Genomic DNA, 13,679 nt, shown 5'->3' with positions numbered 1-13,679 from the left:
CCCTGTCCTGCCACGCCATGCGCCACGCCGCCCTCTTTCTCGTACTGTTTCTACTTTTGGCCCCTCTCGATTGCAACAACAACAAAACTGGCAACAAATGGGGGCGGAAGTGAGCTGCAAGTGCAAGCAGCAAAAGTTTCTGAAGGCAACTTTGGAAATGGAGCACGAATGACGCTTTGGCCCATTTGTTGGTATTTATTTCAATAGTTCTTGAGATACTCTCACCGCTCGAAATGTGTGCCAATCAACCAGAATATTAGATGGTGTTTGCCATAGCGAGAGAGAGAGAGATCATTTGAAGAGTATTTGCAGCAGCGGTTTGCTCAAGGCATAATTGTGTTTGTGCGATTCCTTTCGCCATTACTTGCATTCAGCGATTCTTTCAACGCGCTTCGGGGTCCACTAATGCCATCCCATTTCTGTGCAGCAGCAGCAGCAGCAGCAGCATCAAATGGGGCACACACACCTTTAGCACTCGTATTCGCTCTATCCCTCGCTCGTTTTTGTTGACGATGATGTTGAGCTCTCTGTTTACGCAGTTTGCGGCACGCGGGGGGGCATGGGGCCAACGCATAACTTTCAGTTTGCGAGGCAAATACTTTAATTTATGGTTCCATAGAAGTTTTTGCTAATTCAAAAGATACAGATGAAAGTGGGATACATGATAAAGATAAGTGGGTGTGTGGGACACACAAAGATAAATAGAAAGCAGCACAGAGAGGGGTAGTGAAGTGTGGCAGCCACTATCTCTCTGCCACCTGCTGTGTGAGACAGTACTTGTATCCTCGTCACACCTTGATTGCCTAGAAAAATGGGAAATGGAATGAAATGTTAAAAGGATTCGCCACTCTACGCCACTCACTTTATTTTTCCTCAAAATTCTCTGCAGCATATGAAAAAGTTGTTTGCATTTTATGTTTCAAATTATGCAATTTCTGTGCTCTTCTGCAGGATGGAAATTTCCAGCGGATGTTGAGAAGTTTCTCCTTCGGTTACTTCCAGTTTTGTTGTTTGCTGATTGCTTCGGCATTTAATTACCTCGATTTCCCTCCATAATCTCGCTGCTACCACTTTTGTCTGCAGGCTGGAGTGGCAGATGATTGTTTGAAAAAGAGTTTATCATCGGTTGGTGGGTGAGTGTTGGGTGCCAGTCATCAGTCGTCGTTTGCATGTGCTCTGCTCTGTACGAGCACCTCCTTCACCTCCACCCCTTGTTGTGTCACTTGAATCGAATGAGTTTTCAATTGAACATTGCTCATACGCTGAATGCTGAACTGCTCTCACATCCACCCTCTCGTTTCGCCCTGTCATATGCCCGCCTGAATGACAGAATGTTGTTTCCATTTTCTTGTTCAGATGCGGGCCACACGCATCTCTCACGCACAGGCACAAGCACACGCACACCCATTCCCATTCCCCGGCATATAATTGTTGCCAAGTTGTCATATTGTAACATTGTCAATGCTGGCTGCTGGCTGCCGGCTCCCTACTCATATCTGTGTGTGTCTCTGTATTCCCATAATATTCCCTCTCTGCCACTCGCTTGCACTCCCTTCGAAGCCCCTCCTCCTTTGTCGTTTCTCATTCGTGATGTTTGATACCCTGGCAGACAAAGAGGAGCGTTTATGACTGCGTCAGCCAAATTAGTTGCCAAGAAATAGATTTATTTAGCAGAAAGATCAAAATTAATCGTTCAGTCGTGAGTCTAATATTTGTCAGACTTTTAAATATATTTGTAGCTTTGCGAGGTATCTGCATAGTCGCATTGCATTTAAATGTTTCCCTACTCTTTCCCGTTGCATACTTTGGGTGCGCACGCAGTAAATATTGTTTCTGCCTGATTGTTATTTCTGCTCGATTCCCGATTTGGATTTTGCACTGGAGAGAGAGGAATGTTCAATGTTGAATCCGTTGCTGTTGTGTTCCGTTCTCGAACTCGTACGTGTCTGCCATGATAAAATTGTATTTTCAATTTTCATTGTGTTTGGTTCTCGCCTGCTCTGCCCCTCTCTGCCTCTCTCTCTTTGGCATTTTCTGCATTCATTTCTGCATTTCCAAACGTTGCATATGATTAAGCGAGTGGAGCAGCTTGTAAAATTGTGGCAATTTTAAACAGATAAACCATAAGCACCATAAACCATGCCCATCAAACTTGTATATGCAGAGGATACACTGCTCCTGGCTCAGCTACTGCCTCAGCGAGCGTATTATCATCGTCATGATTCACCTTGACTTGGTTCAACGCTCAAAACCAGGCCAAAAAAACGTTCACACACGGACAAAACAGCGACAGGCAGAGGCTCTCGACTCGACTCGACTCGACTCCGGATCCACTCCCAGCAAATGATAGACCATCGTGTTCCCCCAATTTAAAGCAAGCGAAAGAGCTATTAATAAACCGAAAGCTAGAGCCCTGCCCTGCCCTAGCCCTAGCCTAACCCAGCTGTAAACTGTACAACTCACGAATGACTAAACATAAATTCTGTTAAATTTATCACAAAACACAATGGGAAGGACGTTGTCGTGGACGTAGGATATATGACGTCATTGTGTGGGGCCATGGCCAACCAAAAACTCACTCAAAGAGAGGCAGCACACACAGAAAGAGAGATTGAGACAATGTGGAAAAGAGAGTGAGTGAGTGCTGCTCTTGAGTGAGTTTTCCCAGAGACCGAGTGAGAGAGAGAGAGAGAGTGGCTCTGTCACTTTTTTATTGTTTGTGGGGCAAGGCTTTGGCATTGTGGTTTCCTTATGGCTGTTGTTATTTAAATTAATTAAAAATGTATGACGAAACAATAAGCAGACTGACCTTGTTTGCCTGTGTCCACACACACCACACACCACACATCAGACACCATAAACACCCCTTAGACAAAGCCACAAACCCCCGCCACATCTGGGCAAATATTACCCTACTACGTGGGCCGCTTTATGACCATTTCCATATGCCAGACACTTTGATGGGCTTTCTGCTTGGGTCAAAGAGAATTGTTTACTTTTTCTAATCAATTGTTGTGGCTTATTTTTGTCTCCCTGCTCACTCAGAGCTACCCATAAATATAGTAAGGCTTATTCCTATGATTAAAGGGTATGTGAAATATGAACCCTCTGCATTCGTTAGTCTTTGTTTTATGTGCATTTTCATTTCACTTTTGTCGCTTGTGCTCCAATAAATAGGCAACGACAAAAATGGTGAGAGCCGCCACACACTCGCCACACACTGTTTGTGTTTTCCCAGAGCAAACAGAACAGTAGAACTCTGCCCACCCCCTGCTCCTCCGCTAAGCTGCATAATTGCATTTGTCTTTCACACACTTTGCTCGGAATGTTTTTGTGCTGTATTTAAATATCGTTAAAGTTGATGCCCATTGGAAGCGGGTTTTGGTTTGTTGTTTCTGCTTTGTCGCTTTGTTGCCCCACACGCCTCTCGAGTCTCGCGTTCTCCCCGCTTAATGCTCATAATTATTTTTTCCGCTGTTGCCAACGAAACTTTGTCATCGCTGACTGTTCTCGCACGTCACCCGCTGCGTATGCGTTATATTTTGTTATGCATGCAACTGCGGGCGCACCCCACCTGATGCCACCAGGCATCCCCCAGGACGGCTGCCACACAAGGTGTTTGTGTTTGTGTGTGTCGCGCTTGTGCGGCATTTGGCCTGAAGGCATAGAGTGGTTAGGAGTAGGAGTAGGAGTAGGACCATGTCCCACATTTTTCTAGCAATTAAAAAAAAACGAGAGACCGTGTTATTTTTATTTTAATTCAAAACTATAACTTTATGCTAATTCTTTTTTTTCGCCGAGAGTTTCGAATTGCTGCGGGGATCAGCGTCAAGTGGATGTGACCTCTGCCTCCCATTTACTCTCCATAAGCCGCTTAGGGGTTTTCCTTTACTCTCCCCCTCTCCGCCACCGCTTGGGGGGCTTTTCCCTCTCTCTCTCTCTCCCCGCGGGGCTCATAAGTTTTTTCCCTATTTTGCCGGCATTTGGTGTTTGCCTAAATGGCATTTTCAATGGGGTTTTGCTCTCAATATTTAGTTGTTTGTTTTTTGTTGCCGTTGAAAGTGGTTTCGAGTGAAAATCCATACACATTTTCCATTTCCCCATTGAAAATGGCCAACTAATTATTTAATTGGATTTGATGGGCTGTCGAGAGGATTGTCCATGGGGATTATAGAAGTATTCCAATTGATTTTCAATGATTCGCAGTATGTTTAGGATTGCAGAGTTACCTCGAAAAGCAAAAAAACAGAAAAAAGAAGGAGAGCTAATTATTGCGCGTAGTCTCTTGCGGTGTGAAAATGAACGCCAGTTGTAATTGCAATTATATAAATGGGCGATGCTGCCTGCAACAGCCTGAAAACTCATTTAAATGCATGGCACAGGCAGTGGCACACCTGAAGGGGAGGCAGCAGGCAGTGGATACGACACTTTGGGCCTCTGCCTGCTCTGCCACCCAACTGCTGTTTGCTGTTGCCTGTCTGCCTGCCTGCCACTTGGCTCTCATTATCAACAACATAATCAACCACTTGCAACACAGCCAAGTCGCTTTACCTTTTGATGCCCTCTTTGCAGATAATTTAACATGATTTACAGAGGCAGCTTGCGCAGTGGTTTGTTCTCTGTGGAACAACTTGTGTAAAGGCAGTGTTGCTGCAAAGATCGGACAAAGCAATCATATATATCTTCTCCATGAATGTTCCCCCTTTAAGGGTATCTAAGCTGCCACATGCTCTCCTGTGTTTGCTCTCTCTCTGTCAGTGTATCTTTCAGCTCTATCTCTTCGTGTTTGTGTGTAAGTATTTCAATGATTAGCAACGTTGTCGCCGCCCGGTCTCCACGTCGGGCGTTGTCGCTGGCAATTGTTGGCAGTAATTAACAAACACACTGCAGACACACACACACACACACACACCCTCTGCTGAAGAGAGGCAGAGATGAGATAAGAGATGAAAGGGAGGGAGGTGGCGATGTAGAGGTATTCTTGCATCTTCCACGTGACGTCACGCACAAGTGAGAGTGACAAAACACTTAAACGTTAAATGCACCCAAAAGCTAGCTCTGACAACTGTCTGCCACTGCCACTGCCGGTCCATGTCCTCACTCGTTGTCTCTCTCGCTGATGGTGTTCCACTGCCTCCTGATTCCCGCTCTTTGTCTTCTGCCGCTGCCTGCACATTGCACGATGTTCCCCTTGTCCCTCTGTGATGCTCAGCTTTTGGCTATGCTACGTTCAGATGTCATTGCGTGAGCAGCGCGGCGTATGCGACATAACTTTTGTAGCCTACTCTCTCCCACCCCACTCAGTGGAGATCTAGCTGCCACACAGCCATGCTGCATGCACCATGCTACTACTGCTGCTCCTGCTGCTACGTGCTCGTGTAAGCGTACATGTTTAATTTGGCATCGCTTCGCATCGCATCGCATCGCTTCTCTGCTCTGCTCTGCGGCACTGACTGCATTTTACCTGCTCACAGATTTTATTACACCTGCGATTAAAACGGAGACTTACCACCTCTGTACGTGGGGATATCATATTTAAGTGACAACAAATGGGAATGAGCAAAGTTTGCACTTTTGTAGATCGAACTCTTGAAAGTGGGATGTGATAGAGGGAAGATAGACAGCAGAAACAATTCCTAAAGCATTGAGAACCGTGTGGATCTGTGGGATGATCTAGATGACAGTTCCTCCTCTTCACAGGGAATACTCTCTTCAAAGTCTAAAAACGTACTGCAATGAATGCCCAAAACTCGACCACAAATTGAAACCGAATCGCAACTCGAACTGGAGACCTCCCGTTTCCGCACTCCCCTTTTGGAGAGTGTAAATTAAAACTGCATTACATTTTAATTGCAACTTGCAACTCTTGTCGTAGCGACGCCTTCTTTGCGCTGCTGCAGCCGCTGCTGTTGGCGCTGCTCTGCCACTTAATTACTGTTATTAAATATGCACTTTAATTTTATTCACACGCACATTTTGCATTCAAGTTGATAAATCCTTAAGCGTATGCATACTCGTATTTATATTCGTATTATTATTATTTGATTTCCATAAATATTTCATATAATTTTCATCCTCATTGCTTCATTCTCTCTGTTGCTCTCTCACCTGTTTTATTTGCATTTATTTAATGTAATTTGTGCCTGTTTCTGTTTCTTTTTCATTTATTTATTGTAATGTTTGCATTGTTATTGTTATGCCGTAATCGTCCTGCATTCGTGCTCGTCCTTCCTGCCTGCCTTCTGTTTGTATGTCCTGTGCCTGTGCCTATGTCCTGTGTCCTGTGCTGCGTAGCATTTTGGAAAGCAAAATCAGGTTGGTCCTTAGATCCTTATTTTATTTCTCGCTTCCCTGGATTTGCCTCCTCAAGGAAAACTTATGCCAAAACCATTTTCCATTTTCCATTTGCTCTTTTCTCCTTTTCGCTCTGCAGACAACAATCGCTGCTTTCCGACGAACAGGCAAAGGAAGTCGAACAAATACTCAACGCTGCTGCACCCAGTGTGTCCCAGGCTCCGCCCGTTGCTGCCGTTGTTGCCACAGCAACATCGCCGACCAGCATCAAGAATCTCATCGAGGAACCATTGCAATCAGTAGCCAACGGGGAACAGCAACAGGATATACAAATTGCAGCAGTCCCTGCGATTGTCGAAGAGGAGGAGGAGGAAGAGGAGGCGCCGTCCTACGAAGTAGAGGAGGTGCAGCATCCCCGCTACCAAAAGGTGCAGGAACAAGAGCCAGAAGAGGAGGAGCCCTACGAGATATATGACGCCGATGCCAATGGGGATGGCGAGGAGGACTCGGATGACGTTGAAGCCGTGGACATTGTCGGTTATGGCCAGGCCTCTGCTGCACTGAACGCCACCTTCATTAAGGCGGACAGCACAGAGACAGAGACCACAACCACCACACCATCGACAGCGACCACAGCCACCGCAAATACACGGCACGACAACGACGACGAGCCCGAGTGGCTAAGGGATGTGCTCGAGGCGCCCAAAAGGAGTCTAGAGAATCTATTAATCACATCCGTGGGAGCGGCAGTGGGTCGTGAGAGAGAGCGGGATGCTGCAGATCTAGAGAACGGCTACAAACATTCCGATCCGAATCACACCTATGTGACATCGTCGGGCGGAGAATCGCTGCACGAATCGATTTTATCTGTGGAGTCCACCCAGTCGGACGCGACACTCAATCAGACGACCACCATCGATGACAGCATCATCTCCAGCAAACACAATTCCACGTACTCCCTGGACCAAGCAGAGCCTGCCACAAACTCAACCGTTCTCAGCACTGGCATAACAGAGCTCGACGACAGTCAGTACTACATACCGGAATATCCCCCCGTACGCAGCAAGGAGGTGCTCGTCGAAGCGGGTGTCCATTATTTCGAAGATGGCAACTTTTGGATGGAAGTTCCAGGTAAACTCAACTCAATTTTCTCTTTTATTGCTGCCTCTAATAAATTTCTTGTTCATTTTGCAGGTCTACTAGACTTTGATGACGACGATTGCTCCTATCCGCCCATAACTGTGCGCAAGAATCCCAAAGTACGCTTCAGCTCTGGCCCCATTCATGTGTATTCGACATTCTCGGTGAACGACTACGATCGCAGGAATGAAGATGTTGATCCTGTGGCCGCTTCGGCGGAATATGAGCTGGAGAAGCGCGTCGAGAAGATGCATGTCTTCCCCGTGGAATTGATGAAAGGTCCCGAGGGTCTAGGTCTCAGCATAATTGGCATGGGCGTTGGCGCCGATGCAGGTCTTGAGAAATTGGGCATCTTTGTGAAAACCATCACCGATAACGGAGCAGCAGCCAGAGACGGACGCATTCAGGTGAGGTTTTAGCTCAAACAAAGGTCTCCAGTTATGATTTATAACTCCCCCGTTTCCCCTCTTCATTTCAGGTCAACGATCAGATAATTGAAGTGGACGGCAAGAGTCTTGTGGGCGTTACACAGGCATATGCAGCCTCTGTTCTACGGAATACTTCCGGTCTAGTCAAATTCCAAATTGGACGCGAACGCGATCCTGAAAACTCTGAGGTAGCACAGCTCATTCGACTGAGTTTGCAGGCCGATCGCGAGAAGGAGGAGCGCTTAAAGCGGTAATTAGAGCTTGGATTGACTCTCTCTCTCGCTGTGCGTACGATTACTAAGTGTCCATAGCTCTTTGTTTTACAGCCAACAGGAGGAGTACCTCCGGCGCACACTCGACTACTCTGAGGACTCCACGCAGCCCGTGTCTGCGAATTCAAGTGTGTGCGAGGGGCCATCGAGTCCCGTTCAAGTGGAGCATCCCATGGAGGTGGAGGCCACGCACTCGCAGGAGGTAGAGTCGCTCAAGCGGCTGCTACAGGAGGTAAGCGCCATGACTGAGGAGAGGGAGGGAGGGAAACTCTCTCTCTCTCTCTCTCTATCTCTTTGTGTTGCAGAAGCCTTTGCTAAACTTGTGTTCTCTTTTTTCTCTCCTCCTTTTGCTGAATTTCAAAATTTGTTGTGTGGGATATTGAAATGCAGCACAAAGCGGTAATTGGATTTCCTTCAAAATATCATTGACAAACCAAAATTTAGATATACAAACAACAAAAATTGTAGAGCACATTTTCCCAATACGTTTTTCTGTTGATTTGTTTCTTATTTAAACTTTAGTAATGGGTGTTTTATTATTGTTATTTTCATTCCAAGTTTAATTCTTATTATTATCCATATCTTATAATTTGTAGAGCGAAATGGGTTGCCTGATAAAGGAAGAGATTATACAGAATCTTAAACGAAAGGTTGGTTTTTAGTTATTTAATCCTTATGATTTCCATAAATCATCATCTCTCATCCATTTGCACATTTACGTTGCTTTGTTGAGTAAAATATGCCACTAATATGCGTATCATTCCTTCCTGCAGCTCGTGAAGCTCGAGACGACGGGCAATGAGAATGAATTGCTGAGCGAAAGGTTGCGCCAGAGCGAGCGAGAGCTGGGCAACATCCGCAAGGAGGCGGCCAACCTGCAGAATATGCTGCAGCAGTCGCAGGGCCAGTACATGGCGCTGGACAAGAAATACAACAAGGCGAAGCGGCTGGTGCGAGAGTACCAGCAGCGGGAGCTGGACACGTGCCATCGCGAGGAGTTCTACCAGCAGCTGATGCGCGAGAATGACAACGAGTACAATGCGCTGGTGAAGAAGCTCAAGGATCGGGTGATCAACCTGGAGCACGAGCTGCAGGAGACGCAGCGGAAGGCCGGCTTCCCCGTGGGCCTGCCCTACGACAGTGCCACACTGAAGCTCACACCTCAAATGATGCGCAAGGCGCCACCCAAGCCGCTCTTCCACAAGCTCGAAACGGAGCTATCGGACACGGAGATCTCTGATCTCTCGCCGGACGGGGATGGCGTGAAGACGGCCACCGTAGAGCGCAAGGTTCCTGTCAAGGATGAGTTGGATGCGGCCGTGCCGCAGCACGAGCTGCTCGACAACTCTGTGAACAAGACAAAGATCGATCTGGGTAAGTCCCGTTCATGATTCTCCATTATCCCCTCTCTCACCTCTAATTTGTTTAATTTGTGCCTTGAGACTGCACCTTGGGCTGAAAGCACCTTCCATTATTCAATTTTAATCACACTTCTCACCGTATCTATATATTTTGCTCTCTTTTGTGCTGCTCTCTCATTGTCTCATTGTCTCATTGTGTGCTAATTGTGGTACTCTTTCCCTCCATTTTTCTTGCTATTTTTGGTTGCTCCACATTACTCGTTCGCTTATTCTCTCTCTCTCTCTTTCATTCTCTCGCTCTCGTTACGATCTGTTGTTGCTTTGTGTACCGTCTCGTTATCGTTATCGTTGCCGTTACCGTACTCCCGTTATCGTTATCGTTACCGTACTCGTTATCGTTCTCGTTACTGTTTTGCTCATGTGTTTTTTATTCCGTTTTGTGTCGTTCATTCGCTCGCTCGTTGTAATTTTTGTCTGACTGCCACGCCTACACGCTGCGCCCTCATTTTTGCCAAAATCAAAATCAAAACAAAAAAAAACCAAAAATCAAATACAAAATCACAACCAAAAAAAAATTCGCACAACGAATTCGAAAATCGGTATCTAAACAAAAGCCTCCCGTGGTGGTCTAGCGAATCGCCAGTTGCCCTCGGCTAATGGAGCGAACGGGAACGGCATCGGAAACAGCAACAGCAGCGGCACTGCTGATCTCGGCCAGCTCTCCAATGGGAACCTGATGAAGCGCAGCCGCAGCAACAGCCGCAGCTCCGACTGCACCCTGGACGACACCGACGACGACGAGGTGGGGGATGAAGAGGAGGCCGAGGGCTCGGCCCTCAATCTGGCTGGAGCCATTACATCCTCTACTGCCCATGACACCACCATCAGCAGTCTCTCCAATGGCAACGCCCATCTGCTGTCCAATGTCAACAATCTGCTGCAGCATCATCCACCCGCCATGGTGGCTGTGACGACGACAGCAGTCGCCTCGTCCAACGGACATTTGGGCACCACCACAGCCATACTGCTGAACTCCACATCGTCCTCGTCCAGCTCCTCGAACCAATCAACGACGCGCGAGGCGCAGATCAATCAGCTGTACGCACAGGTGCACAAGGATCCCAGCAAGCAGCAGCAGCAACAGCAGCAGCAGGCGATCGTCACGAGTGTCCCAGTCTCGGGGAGCATTCCCAGCATCTTCAAGAATGCACTGGGATCTCCGGCGGATAATGGCGGGGCCCTGGGACTCAATGACTTCCATCGCGGCAGCATGACGACATTCGGCACGGGGCCAGCGAGCAGCAGCAGCAATCGTGATCTCAACAGCTCGTACGACTCGATACTGGGCTCCAACGACAAGCTCTCGGAGAACGAGCCGGCGGAGAACTGGATGTATCCGAGTCGAAGGCGGGTGGCGCCCAATGGAGGAAGCAAAGTGCCGCTCCCTGGGGCAAGCTTCACCGATCAGCTCAATCAGGCGTTGACCGATCGCGAGAGGTGGGTTTCAGACACAGACACAAAAAACACAAAAACCAAACAAACACCAAATTGTTGCACACAAAACTGTTATACTCGTGTGCTCGATTGCATTGCAGGCGTCTCGGCGATGGATCCTCGCGACATTCCAGCGACGATTACACGGAGATAAACAAGAGTCAGAGCGCTTCATTAGCGGCCATCAACTGCAAGACGCTGATCAACGAGATCCGCCAGGCGGTGAACGAAGCACAGCCCAAAGGTGAACTATAACCAAACAGAATAATCTCATCTGAAATCTCTGAATCTGAGTAACTCTAGCTAGAAACCGTAGACTCTCCAGAACTAACCCCCCAAGTAGAAACCCGATCAATCAATCAATCAATCCATAGAAACGACAGACGTATGGCGTCTGTCCCTGTATCTTCGTATCTCTCATGCCAATCATCTCATTTCATACACAGATCTGTTGTACATATTGTTAACTGTTTCTCAAAGCAAACTACTAATCGAAAGCTGTATTCTGTTGTGTGAACCATACTCTATATGATATATCCGAAAGTTATGAACCTGTTATACGTTTACCCATTGCCACGATCCTGACTTCCCTACCTTCCTTCCACCCATACATACATGTATCAACTAAATATCTCTAATCTCTGCGCTCTCTCTCTCTCTCTATATATATATATATATCTTTTGAATGTTCGTGTGCCTAACCATCGCATTCATATGCTCTGCGAAGCATCGTAACAATTTTTGGGTGCTGCCAATTACTAACCTAAAGTTTTCTCTATCTTTCTATCTTTAACCCCGACTCCTTTGTAATCCAATTTAAAGTTAAACAAGTTGTTCCACAATCACTCTCCCCGCCCGGCACAGTGCCCTGGCAACAGCAGCACCACCAACAGCAGCAGCAGCAGCAGCAGGTGCTGCAACATCAGCAGTCGCTGCAGCAGCTACCGCAATCGGCGCATGCCACTGGACCGCCCTCGCCCACCAGCATGTCTTCGGGCTGCTCCTCGCCTGGATACTCCCCCAGCCGCACCCTGGATCTGTCCGGTTCCAGTTCCAGCTTCTCTGATCGCAAAGTGGCAGCCGCTGGCTACAATTACAAGGGTGGACCGGTTCACGAATGGACCAAGGATCAGGTAAGACTCAGAATTGTAGGAAAATCTCTATTTCACTCTAGCTAACCCTTGATTTTCTCTTAAAGGTTGGCCACTGGCTGATGGGCATCGAGCTGGAGCGGTATATACCCGTCTTTAAGGAGCACAATGTGGAGGGTGGAGCACTGCTCACCCTCGACTCGAAGGACTTCAAGACGCTGGGTGTGTGCGGCGATGACAAGCACAGGCTGAAGAAGCGCTTGAAGGATCTGAAGGCGAACATCGAGAAGGAGCGCAAGGACATGGAGCGAGAGCGTCGCGAGCGCGAGAAGGCCATACGCAAGGCCGAGAAGAAGCTGGCCAAAAAGAAGTAGTAGTTGAATTCTCTAGTTGAATAAGCATCAAAAAAGTAGCCAAAAAACCAAAAGCATACGCAGTATATATATGTATGAATGTATGTATGTAGTCTATGCATACAACACATACACACACACACACACACACAAAATACACGTATATATCCAACAGTTATATGATACGATACGATATAATATAATATAATTTATTTGTACAACACACATGCATACATATACACCTATTATACATATGTACTACATTTTAAACCTATCGAAACCTAATGGAATTTAGTCGTAATTTATTCTAAACAAAGAAAAGGATATGCAAAGGAAAGCAGCCTGTTGGAGTGTCAGGAGCGATAGGAGAGTAGCAGCAAAAAAGGCAGGCAAGGCAACCCATTTCCCAAGGGTCCAACCACCAACCACCAGAAGAAAATGCACTCGAACATCCTTCACAGACATCCAAGAAAGAATCACAACCAAAAGAAGAAGCTAAGTAACACTAACTAAACAAAATGGCGTTGGACTGACTGATTTTTATGATTACTTTACATACGAAAACAAAACAACAAAAAACAAAGGGAATTCGTTTTTTAATAGCCAACCAAAAACAAAACAAAAAAAAAGAATCATTTTTGAATTGAATGCAACCGAAATGCAAACAAGAGATAAGGAATTCGCTGAACAGACTTGAAACGAAACGTGGCACAACAGCCAGCTTCAAATAAAAGTACGATATATGATTAATGATAATTATAGCTCTGATAAAATATACCTACCTACTCATAAATGTAATAATATCTACTATTGTAATGTCGTTTAAGTTAAAAGTGTGTCCCCTCTTTTTTGTTCATCTAATTCTTCGATAATATTCGACACTCTATGCAGACCTTCTATGTGTATATGTGCATTGTATTTGTCAAGACATCTATGTACTATGTGTATGTGTGTGCAACTATATCTATATATGTGTATATCCACTCCCTACAATTAATGCTAAAGTATTTTACTGTATGCTATGCCTGAAAGTCATTTAAGTACTTAAGTAGTGAAGAAGCTATCAAAAATGTGTATGTTTTGCTGTACAGAAAGAGCGGTCAAGCAGCTACTGAGGGGCGGTTCTTCACGTATAACAGTCCCAAATTGTTATACCCAAACATAGTCTCGAGATGGGCTACTTTCTGTGCGGCTTTAGCAGCCAAAATCAATGCAAAATGTCCACCCAAAATGTTTATTAAGCAGC

General features: G+C 46.3%; 1 protein-coding gene across 18 annotated transcripts in view; it reads left to right on the top strand.

Moving 5' to 3' along the window:
* The window catches only part of LOC117587507, a 52,711-nt gene extending 39,032 nt beyond the window's left edge, over positions 1 to 13,679 (top strand). For 2 of the 18 annotated variants that reach the window (XM_034278279.1, XM_034278280.1), the window contains 11 exons: positions 6,295 to 6,315; positions 6,434 to 7,425; positions 7,489 to 7,841; positions 7,913 to 8,112; positions 8,174 to 8,366; positions 8,731 to 8,784; positions 8,908 to 9,508; positions 10,110 to 10,992; positions 11,091 to 11,233; positions 11,812 to 12,122; positions 12,188 to 13,679. In XM_034278279.1, coding sequence (XP_034134170.1) covers positions 6,295 to 6,315; positions 6,434 to 7,425; positions 7,489 to 7,841; positions 7,913 to 8,112; positions 8,174 to 8,366; positions 8,731 to 8,784; positions 8,908 to 9,508; positions 10,110 to 10,992; positions 11,091 to 11,233; positions 11,812 to 12,122; positions 12,188 to 12,454 — 4,018 coding nt within the window. In that variant the 3' untranslated portion in view covers positions 12,455 to 13,679. Of the gene's footprint in view, positions 1 to 6,294; positions 6,316 to 6,433; positions 7,426 to 7,488; positions 7,842 to 7,912; positions 8,113 to 8,173; positions 8,367 to 8,524; positions 8,534 to 8,730; positions 8,785 to 8,907; positions 9,509 to 10,109; positions 10,993 to 11,090; positions 11,234 to 11,811; positions 12,123 to 12,187 lie in introns of all 18 variants that reach the window. The other 16 variants (XM_034278290.1, XM_034278288.1, XM_034278282.1 and 13 more) reach the window with 16 other exon arrangements.

The sequence above is a fragment of the Drosophila guanche genome, unplaced genomic scaffold, assembly GCF_900245975.1.
Source record: "Drosophila guanche unplaced genomic scaffold, DGUA_6, whole genome shotgun sequence".
Classification (NCBI taxonomy): Eukaryota; Metazoa; Arthropoda; class Insecta; order Diptera; family Drosophilidae; genus Drosophila; species Drosophila guanche.
The sequence above is the reverse complement of the archived record's forward strand: the minus strand, read 5'-3'. Positions and strand labels throughout refer to the sequence as shown.